This window comes from Amyelois transitella, chromosome 22 (genome assembly GCF_032362555.1).
Source record: "Amyelois transitella isolate CPQ chromosome 22, ilAmyTran1.1, whole genome shotgun sequence".
Lineage (NCBI taxonomy): Eukaryota > Metazoa > Arthropoda > Insecta > Lepidoptera > Pyralidae > Amyelois > Amyelois transitella.
The window spans coordinates 6,825,375-6,836,730 of record NC_083525.1 but is presented as its reverse complement, the minus strand read 5'-3'; the positions used below and the strand labels follow the sequence as shown (position 1 = coordinate 6,836,730).

The 11,356-nt window shown below is 39.2% G+C and overlaps 1 protein-coding gene across 1 annotated transcript; it reads right to left on the bottom strand.

The window, feature by feature from the left end:
* Nucleotides 1-1,874: 1,874 nt before the first annotated feature.
* Nucleotides 1,875-10,853, bottom strand: LOC106129852 (serine/arginine repetitive matrix protein 1). Its single transcript, XM_060950610.1, has 5 exons — nucleotides 10,400-10,853; nucleotides 9,156-9,290; nucleotides 6,927-7,236; nucleotides 6,100-6,273; nucleotides 1,875-5,842 (listed from the first exon to the last, which is right to left on the bottom strand). The coding sequence occupies exons 1-5, from the start codon at nucleotides 10,701-10,703 to the stop codon at nucleotides 4,384-4,386; spliced, it is 2,382 nt and encodes a 793-aa protein (XP_060806593.1). The 5' UTR covers nucleotides 10,704-10,853; the 3' UTR covers nucleotides 1,875-4,383.
* Nucleotides 10,854-11,356: the final 503 nt, after the last annotated feature.

Genomic DNA, 11,356 nt, shown 5'->3' with positions numbered 1-11,356 from the left:
TTTGAATACACTGTAATAGTGTGCGCGCTTTCTTCCTTTATTCACCTCCTACGACGACTGGAAGAGATGAAGTGCTCTAATTTTAGTAAAACAAACTGTTAAAGTTAGGTTCATGATAAAAATTTACGATTAAATTAGAAAGTTAAGCAACCGCATAGGGAAAAGTGGCGTTTTATCTCGAAAACGGTGGCAACGAGCAAATTGCCAAATAATGATATAGAGAGGTAAAAAAACTCGTCTAACTAGTTTAACACATGGAAGAATGCGAATTATTGATCTCTGGATATTAACAGTCTATGTCCGGTTTAAGTATTAAATTACTGATCTTATAAAATTTGCTACCATCACTGATAAAATAACAGAGGGGTTATTTGCAATGTCACTTTAATCGATACGTAACTATCGGCTTTCTTTATCGACCGTCTATTTATAACTGTGATCCCATACAAGTACATAAACTATAATTTACATATAGATAGAACTATCTGGGTGAAGTAAACAACCGAATAATGACATTATCTCCAATGCGCCAATGCGATGCAACTGCATTTGGCGATCGATATACAAAACGCACTGCACTATGGATTCCCGCGTTTTTTCGCGTCACAGCCGCGCTTTTTCAAGTCATAATTTAAAAAATTGCCACTCACTTCTATATTTTTCACTACCAACTCAATTGTCAATAATTTTTACGTAAAATTAACACGTTATTGTCACTGATAATATAAATAAACATTGATGCTACACTTACTACGATCGTGGCGTAACTGAGCCGACTAGCTACCACCGGCTGGAGCGCGCAGGACGCCTGCTAGATCGCGCGTAATTATAACCTAGCTGAGTTGAAATAGTACACGTTCACTGTACACAACAGTAGAAAGCAGGGTGCTGATAGAATTGGTCGGTTTGGGGGCCCATTCATGTCGGGGGGCTGCGCATCGCGATAGCTTCCGCATTCAATGACTGGCCGCGTGTTAAAAAAAGTTTACCTGTGTTCAAACAATGGGGGTCGAAGGGACGCGCAGTGAAGGGTTAAGGTGTTTCGTTTTCGTAATTTTGAATAAAAAATACTAATGTTAAATTAAAGGTACTAAAATGCTTATGTTATTAAAACAATATTCACTGCCTACCTACATACTAAATAGATTCGTAGACTGGACCGTCTTCCATTTTTTTTGCTTTTTCCGAGTGGCACTCATACACACGCACATCGTTCAGACCACAGGGAAACGCTGCGTCCTGGGCACATTGCTTCCATGCGATGCATCGGTGCATTTATTTTTCATATCCATTGCGGGGTAGACAGGGTACAGACAAGGCCTTTCAGGGTTTTCGAGACCAACAGTCCAATTGTTTGGCTTCATGTTGGAATTAAATTCAAATAGTAACAGGTTGCTAGCCAATCGCCCACAAGCGGAATCCCAAGTTCATAAGCCCTTAACGACATCCATGGGAAAATGGAGTACCTACTTATTACTATTTTTTTTTTACTTTGTAATTTATTTAACCCTTTGAACGCCATGGTCATATTCTGCGTCTACATATAGAAAAATTGACCAAGATGCCAATGGCACTTTTTGGTGTTAAAATAAGTTTCTTTTAAAACACAAAAATCGTTAGAGCAGTTCTCTTTATCAAACGGCGCACCAAGGCTTCACCCATGATACATACATACATATATAACTTCTATCAGCGAAAATTTACTTTTTAAATGGTGAAAGAATTTTCATGAACAGTTCAGTATTTTAGAAGGTTAGTCCTAACAAACAAAATCAGCACCCCTACTAGTATTGCTAGTATAGAAATATAGATGTATCAGTATCAACATCAGACCTACAGGTCGATCCCGAGGTGGTTCGTGAGTAAAAACATCATTATATTTCATACAAACTTTATTTAAATCAAAAAATAAAATCTACAATAATCCTTTACTTTAAAATTAATATGTATAGTTATAAATTTGTTTAGCATCTCGTCTTCGCCGCGTCCCTTACGCGATCTCAAGGCAACATTACCCTCTTGATATTATAAACATCCCACTCAAAAAATACCTACCACTTATATCTGGTTACCAGTAATTAGATAAAAATTAACGCACCATAACACTGAACACAATTATTTTACCCGTTAGATGCATAAATTCATCTTTTTATCATTTTGAGCATAAAATTGATCTTTCCTAATGCTTGATAATGCATTTATATAGCAAAGAAACGAATTATTTGTCATCTGCTGGGATATAATAATTATGAAGTGTATGTCAATATCACGCCATCGCTTAGCGATTGTAATACTTCTCCAAAATAAAACCATGGCAAAAAATTCCGTTTTTTTAGTCAACATTTAACGAACTTCAAACGAGACTTAATGCAACAATAAACTTATGCGTATTCACTGTCATTCTGAGTTCCATTTTTAGGAAAATACAAAAAAAAAAACAAATAAGTATATTATTATTCCCATGGTCGTTCTAAAAAAAACAAACGACAAAAAGCCCGCGCCAATCAATATTACTCCAGATATAAATGACAGAATTTTCAATTTTATAATTAACAATTTATATTAACTCTTTTACAGCTTAATTACAATGCGATAAATTTTATTTTATTTTTTGATAAAAAATACATTTCTCATTTATCAAAGAACACTACCTATGTTTTCGGTAACAAACGAGGCACATTATTATATATTTATGTCCTGTTAGGACATGTACATTATGTACATCGGACTGATAACGCTATCATTACTATATCTTCAGTCCATTCTTAGGTACTTATATGTGAATATTTGTTTATTCACGTGTTTCACTTTTTAAACTTTACAGATAATGGGATGGACCTCACTTGGATTTTATAATATACTAGCAACCCGCCCCGTCTTCGCACGGGTAACATTTATAGATTTATATCTATATAGGTTAAATTTTACCTTCCTCCGAAAACGGTCTTTCTGAAAGGAACAAAATCCGTCCACAACTTTTCGAGATTAGGGCATATATACAAAAAATAGAGTTGCTTTATAATATGTAGTGGCACGTGATGATTATTTAGTTGAAAGTTAAGTAAATTAAAACTCTAATATGGGGTACAATTTAAAAACAATAACTTCTTATTTTACAATCAACTTTAAATTGATAATCAGCAGAAAACCCCAGGCCCTATAGTATAGTGGCGGAAGGTGCTACTGAGAACACGCAAAAATGAGACTAAGGTATTAAAAGATGCAGGTATTGATGATGCTTAAAAAAGTGTATAAAAACAACACAACCAAGTGGGTCCAGTCCCTATTTATTTAACAATTGCAACTGGGCTAACCTTTCATTTGGTTTTTTAAATCAATGGTTTCATAATCACATTAATAAAACATAATTCAAGGCGTCATTTATCGCTACGAATAGCGAAATAGGAAGAAAATACAAAACATAACATTGTCTAAGTTACAAAAAGTTACAGGTCCTCTGCTTCGAGACATGAAAATATACAAACTGATAGATATGCCAACAGTTTTTGTGCCATAAACTAAATATGTATTTCGGTCAATATTTATATTTTACACAATATCCAATAAAGCTTTGAGGAAGTATAAATAATTCTTTTCCAAAAAGAATAACTCTTTATTTCTATTTCTAATAAATTTTGCACAACTTTTAAAGACAGTTTTGGTGAATCCTATTCAAAATGTTTCTGTACAGTATATTCATAATATAAAACTATATTTAGCACTCTTAATTTAAGGTTTTTGAGAAAAGCACTCTTGGTAAAAGTATCCGCAATTAATCCCTAATAAAGATTGTTGTAACAAGATCTCAATTCTTACAAGTCACTATAAACTGTAAAATTTGTATTTTATATCATAAGAAAAATATATATGAAAGTCGCTATCTGTAGCCTCTGGATTCCATATTAGTGAAAATTACATTTTCATATCTGTCTAAAGTTAAATGCAATAAGATAATAGCTATAAGTATAGTTAAATAAATATCTATAGGGCTTATTTAATCTGCCTGGTCCACATGTTAAACTTACTCGTTAAATATACAATATACCATTTGTACTATTGTTTATATCGGACCGCGGCCCGGAACGGACGCGTAAAGATATACATATTCTATATCAGATATAAAAACATTATTAAAGGAGGTCTACATGCAGTCAGAAAACTAAAGGGAATCTACTTAACTCTATGTCGGGGTCGGAGCGGGCGACACAAACAAAAAATCAACAATAGAATTTAACCGTACACAACGCGGTCATCTTTGGATCTCGCGCACGACTCGGACCGATAAAATATGAAACGTCAAACAGTACTTTGGCAGTACTAGAAGGCACCGTTGTCCCCGCACGCTCACAGGTAACCACAATTACACTACTTAACTAGAGGCCGCTACTTGGCGAGGCGGCGGCGCAGGCGGTTGCGCAGCGCCAGCGCCGGCGCCCACGGGCCCGACGCGCGCTTGCCCAGCGCGCGCGACAGGCGCTCGGGCGGCGGCTTGCTGGGCGACGAGCTGCGCGCGCGCTTGGCGGCCGGCGGGCGGGGCGGGGAGGCGGCGCCGTTGCGCGAGCGCAGCGCGCGCGGCCGCTCCGGGGGCGCCGCGCACGCCTCCGCCGTCGTCGAGTGCACCTCGTGCTCGTCGCGCCGAGCGCGCGCCCGCGCCAGGTTCTCCTTGCAGCGCTCAGCGCGGGCGGGGCGCGCCGCCGGGGAGCCCCGCGCCGGCCCCGGGGCGCGCGCCGAGTTTCCCGCGCGCGGCCGCTCGTCCCGGGCGCTGAAGCCGCGCGTCACCTTCTGCGCGAGCGCGGCGGCGGGCGCGGGCGGGGGCGCGGGGAACACCCGCCGCCGCGCGCCGCGCCCCCGCCGCCCGTCGTCGAGGCTGGGCGCGGGCGGCGGCTCGGCGTGCGGCGCGCGGCGCGGCGCGGGGCGGGGCTCGGCGCCCGCGGCGGACGGCGACAGCGATGGCGCGCGGCGGCTGAGGATAACGACGCGGTCGAGCGCGGGCGCGGCGGGCCGGCCGCGGGTCGCCTGCCGCGTGTGCGGCCGCTGCTGGGTCTCCTCGTGATGGGAGCGCAGCACGCGGTCGTTGGTCGCGGCGACGTCTTTCCGCACGTCCCCGCGAGGACGCCGCCCCCGGGGCCGCGGCGGCGCGTCGGTCGGCGAGCTGGAGGACACCTCGTTGATCTGAATGCCGCCGTCGTCGGGCCCGGCCGCCGCGTCGTCGCCAGCACCGGCGGCCGCGTCTCCGCCGGCCCCGGGCCCGGCGGCGATGTCGGACGTGTGGGTGAGCTCAGCCGCGGAGTCCCCGGCGACGTCCGGCACGACGGTGACCGGCGGAGGTGAGGACTCGTGCGCTGTTTCGGGATTGCTAGCTATTTCCTCGTAGACGTCGGCGAGCGTGTTCACGACGCGCGTGCGATTAAGAAGACGCGCCATGAAGTAAGACTCGGCGGGATTGCCATAGGTTGTTATTGTGTCACTATCGGCAGATTCCTCCGTTCCCTTCGTAGTCTCCTCTTGAGGGGCGACAGATAATCTGCCATCGAGCGTCGCACAAGGCGGGAGCGGCGCCCGTTCTGGTGTATCGGCTGAAGGTGTGGGTCTATCGACATCAGAGTAGCGAGTCATGATAGTCAAGCCGTTTTGCGGGACTTTTTGACTTTCTGCTTCAGTAGTCTCCTGCTTTGTTTCCTCAATCTTGGGGGCGGCCGGTAGTGGGGCGGGGCTGACAGAGGACTGAGGCTTGTGGGATGCAGTTCTGGAGCGCAATACTGTAGCCCGAGGAGGTCCGGGAGGGTCCAGCATGAGAGTCACTACTGAAGTGTTGTCTGCACGCATTCGCGTATTTGACCACCTAAGGAAAGAAAACAGTAAATTTAAAACATTTTCAACTAAGCTTAAAGCCACAATTTTTACACCATGCTAATATTCACACACAAATTCCCAGATGCCCATTCCTGTAGGCATTTCAAGAAATCCTGTCTTAGTACAGGTAAAACATGTATAGAATGCTTGTCAACCTATTTATCATACATTATTTTATGTGCTCACTTTATTATTGCACATAAAATAAATAATAATAAGGTAATAAAAAAAACATTTAATACAAACCTCTCCAATGCATGATCAACCAAACTCTTTGAAGGGTTCAGCCAGTCCCTGGGCTGACTGCTGTTGCCCCCTACTAATGCAGCTTCATTATGACGCTCAGTTGCTTGCACAAGACTCACTGCACCTTCCGGAGATATCATGTTCCATAGGCCATCTGTCCCGAATATTAGACACCTGGAAATTAGATTTTATACAATAGAATACAGATTAAACAGCAGAGGCAGTGCCGAAAATAATTTACCAATCTAAAATTAGTCACATTTTTTCTTTAGATTATCATATATAACAGAGTGAAAAGCTATGAAATATTTTTAAAATGACTTTTGGATGCAAAAACCCATTTGTGGGTTATTATTCTGACTGAAAACAAAAATTTATTTCCCCAATATAGTTATTGTCTTTGATTTAAATATTGAACAAGAATGGAATAAGAATGAGGCCAAGGCCTATCTGCAGTTCGTATTTTTATAAGATTATAGGTTAAGTGAAACAATATACCTAGGTTCAAAGTTTACAGCAGATGGAAAGTGTGATAGTGATATTGAAAGAAGAGTTTATGCCGGGAACATGGTGAATGGAGCATTGCATGCCTTTATGAGCAGTCAGAAGTTGTCCAAAAAGGCTCACTTGGCGGTGCATAGATAGGTGTAAAATTGAGTGACAGGAGAAGAAACAGCATGATAAAGGATACAAAGGAAGTGTGAATGGTCCTGTTGGAATGGGAAGACCTAGACGAACGTACCTTGATCAAATCTGAAACATTTTAGCAAAAGGTATGGTCAGAGTACCCAAAACCAACAAGCTTTTGAAATTCAATGTAATCTCACCTAAATTTCGTCGGGTCAATTGTCAGAACACCAACATCTGGATCTGGGCTGACAATAAACTCGTCATTATTTGGGTTGTAGCTCCAAAGATCACCCAACGACCTGGCCACAGCCAAGAAAGGTATCTCATCCATTGGCGTGTTCTTCTTTATAGGCCCCTTGTGGCCTATCCGCGGTCTGTTCCATACAACCCGAGGCACACCCGCCTTTGATATGACTTTACCCCCACATCGTTGAATTCTTTCTATTTCTGCTGTAGATTCTGGTTTGTGGTCTGATGTTAGAGGCTTAGCGGCCCATTCTTCAGAGCCTGGAAGAAAATAAATGATAAAATTCAAGGAATTTTAAATTTTTAATACCCATACTTGTGAAATTTACTTAGGTATACTAAAGTCTGATTTTTAATTTTTTGTCACACAAATTATTTTACAAACCTTCATACATATCTTTTTCAATTTGCTTTACATAAATTTTTCTTATACAAATTTATCGCTAATCATGATTTGGACTATGTTGAGTAGCATACTAAAAAAGCTGTACTATATTCGTCATTTAAATGATGGATATAAATAGGGTAATTGCGTCGGTTTGGCGTCCAGTTCTACTTTTCTTCCATTTAACTTCTAAACGCATATAAAAGGAATATAAACACACCTATGCGCGCATGTTGCATCTTGTCACGATCCTTCATACTTAAGCAACAGTTCTAACAACCACAAAGTCCAATTTGTCAAGTGAAAACTTCGAAAAAATTAAACTCAGTGACCGGCATGTGTTCGTGTTTTGTAGACGTCATTGCCGATACAAAAAAAATAGCTGGTGCAGGAACACTCCGTGGTGGGTTTTGTGACTATTTCACATAGATTGAGTAGTATTTTGGCATGTAAGGATATTTAAGAATATACCTAACATTATGTTTAGGTTATTTTACAATGTTTTTGTAGTAATCTTAGTAAAAGTTTGCGGACGAATACTGACATGCCTATTTTACCAATTATTTGGTATCCGTCCACGTGGACGGAAACTAAAACAGCAAGCTAAATATTTGGAATGTTCATTTTACTTTTTCAGACCTATAAAAAAATATGTGTTTTCTTAAGATATGAACTTTATTGGCTATTTGACAAGATATTTAGTTAACGTCCAATAATTTCTCGGTATTGCTTGTTTAAAAAAATGTTTAAATGGCATGGACGAAAACTAAACAGCAATTTTTTTTGTATTAGTTTTCGTCCATAATAGTGTGGAATCTACTTCTAACACATTTTCTTGTTAATTCGTACAGGTTTTTCTAGTAGGTACTAAACTATGAAATTAATTGTTATAGATGGATTCGGGTAAATAAAAAAAACAGGAAATCTACTGCTGAAAAATTAATATTTTTGTTGATTAAATAAAAGATTAAGAAAACAGTTTTTATTTAACATTGCACTTTTACTCTTTTTTACATACTGGACGGAAACTAGATCACACCAGGGCGAAAACCAAACTTTTTTGGACGAAAACTAGTGAAATCTGCCATTTAACATTTAATTAATATTAATATTGTGAAGTTGACGTCGTTGAAGAAAATGCTGCAGTGCAGTTTGTTACCGCTTCTTCTGCACTGACGCCTTGGAAGCGGCAGTAAACTTAGTTTTTAAGTAATTTATTTGACGTCAACCAAGTTGTTAAACCATACGACAATTATTAAGCGATATAATAGTATCCTATAATAATGAATAAAAAATTTTGAATTTGAAAATTATTTATATAAAAAACAATGTAGTTATAATGAAAAGTTTCTTAATTTTTATCAAAAATAGACTATATGAGGTATATAAACAAATATGAGCTATTTTAATTAGGATACTTTATCATATTATTTTTACGTCTGAAAGCTAGCAACTCCGCTAATTGGACGAAAACCAGCGCAATCACCCTATATCCTTTCTGGAGGGGGCTGGGGTAATGCTAACTGACCCAAAATGATGCAAATAAACTGTAAGTTACATACATTATTATATCATGCCTCTTTCCTAGAAGAGTAGGCAGAGACTACATCTTTCCACTTGCCATGATCACTGGCATACTTTTTTTATTTAATTTCATAACTCTCTTCATGCTTTTATAAATAGTAAATTTAATTATTTTTTTTAAATAAAAAAATAATAATAATTGGTCTAGGTCTTATTACCCTTTTAGTGTTTCTAAGTTACATTACTTACTGATATAAAATGAAATACTAACCATCCTTTTGGTAACCAAGTACAATGGCAGAGTCCCCGACATGCCCAACATATATCTTGCCTCTGCGTATGAATGCTACACTCGCCGTAGTGCCAGCGGTACTGGGCAAACCAGTCACTGTCTTTGGCCATTTTTCTAAAAGGAAATGTAGGTTTGAAATACTGGTTTCTATTTAAAGAATACAGATTTTTCACAGATCCCATGGAATCTATAGTTTATACCAAAAAAAAAGGTACCCTATGACCTTCTCTAGACTATCATTATCCAATACAAAAATTACAAGATTTGTGCAGAAGATAACTCTGAAGAGGTAACAAACAGACCTACTTTCACATTTACAATATTATTAGCACAGTATATTTTTTCTGCAAATAACATGGGTCACAATTTCCTAGATTTAATCACCCTGATTTCATAAAAATAAATACATGAGATTGATGAATATATAGCAAAAAAAAGTCAACATACAAAACAAATTTAAAATTAGAATCGCGAAATTGTGATGGAATTGACTGATTTGTTTTATAACAAAGATTTTTCAGTGCTTAAGAGAGCTCCAAACATTTATGCAGACAGACCAGTAGGTTAGTAGATGTTAAAAGAGCATGATAAGAATATTGTATGTCTTGGTAATCTAAATGTCAGGGGAGGCTAAGGCTTCATGACAGTCCAATACAAAATATTCCTATTTAGAAGATACCTACAGGTAAATGGAATAATTTTTAATAAAACAGAAAAGGAATAAATACTTAGTGCTCTTCATTATAGTCAATTTACCCTGAATTACAACTTAGTTTTTCAAATAATATTTTCCTCAAACTGTGTTAATTTGAGGTATATATACATATAGTGAGCTTATTGCGTTCAGAACATCTGTTGATCAAAAATTGACCACAAGGCCCATATTAAAGAAGCGGCTGTATGTAGTTAGGTAAGAGGAAACTTGAACTTATAACCTGAAACCAGCAGAACTGCTTTCACTTTGCCAAAAGCCAAAGGGGTTCGTGCAAAATTATGCTTATGCTGTCAATTTGCCACCTACCAAGAACAAAAACTAATTTGGGCGTCTAGAAAAACTTATATTGCCTCAATGTCAAATCACTCAAGAAAAAAATAACGAACGACTAACAAGGTCGTGTGAAACATTTACAATCACTTGCAAGTTTCCTTGGGAAACCAACATATATGTTGATATTTACGATCCATTTCGGAAATTGTAAAGCACAAAAATACAGACTATTTACCTAGTTCTTTCCACATGTTCAAATGGGTCAACATGTAACCATTCCGAATAGCTTTCAGCACGTCCTCGTCATTATCAGACCAAAACTGTCTTTGCTTCACTATTGAATCCATCAAGTGCTCCTTAGCAAATGCTGCTGCTTCGCTTCCACCGTGTCCATCATAAATCCCAAAGAAAGCGTACTCCAAGTCCCTCTCATCTTCCGTTTGTTGATAAGCAACAGAAAACAAGTCTTCCATATACTTTCTCCCGCCTTGGCTACAATGGCCAGTTACACGTAAATTAACACCAATTGATGCAGGCATTTCAAAACTATAAATCTACACATTAAACAACAAAATATTATGATTTCATAGTAACACAAACGTTTCCGTCCTCGACATTTTGCATTTGCAATTACGTGAGTCGACTGACGACAGACAGATCACGTGGACATATTGATCACTACGCGTGCCTAGGTTTAATGGAGTATGCAATAAGAGAAAAAGAGACCAATATATGTTTCTTTGTATGATACAGAAAAAAAAATGGACGCCATCATCTTTCCGCCATTTTCGTTGTGCCATCAATTTAGAAACTACTTCATTATATAAAATTTGTTATCATTTTTAACAATGCCTCAAAGCCCTTAAAATAATTCTAAATATTTTATGCTTACAGCCTATTTGAGCTAGTACGTTTTATGAGAAATATTTTTTTTAGTACACTAACATCGGAAGTACATATTGAAATTTTTCTTTTTTCAAACTTATTACGGTCGTGGATATCAGTTATACATTCGAACATTAGCCTCAAGTTGCCCTCAAGCAAGGGCTTCAGAGGTATATTCATTCCAACGACGTTTTTTTACTACCTTTCTACCTTTGTAAAATATTCAAAGTTATTATCTATTGAACCGCGAATAGCTTGTGGGGTCTCGCTTCGTTAGAAGTGCCCGCCCTTGGCACAGCAACTCTCA

What these genes read in the sequence shown, in the direction of transcription:
- LOC106129852 (XM_060950610.1), bottom strand. Translation starts at nt 10,703, where the DNA reads ATGCCTGCATCAATTGGTGTTAATTTACGTGTAACTGGCCATTGTAGC. An exon ending in ACTTGGTTACCAAAAGGATG is followed by an intron (nt 7,237 to 9,155) that starts GTTAGTATTTCA and finishes ATTTTCTTCCAG; the next exon opens with GCTCTGAAGAATGGGCCGCT. An exon ending in ATTGACCCGACGAAATTTAG is followed by an intron (nt 6,274 to 6,926) that starts GTGAGATTACAT and finishes TCTAATTTCCAG; the next exon opens with GTGTCTAATATTCGGGACAG.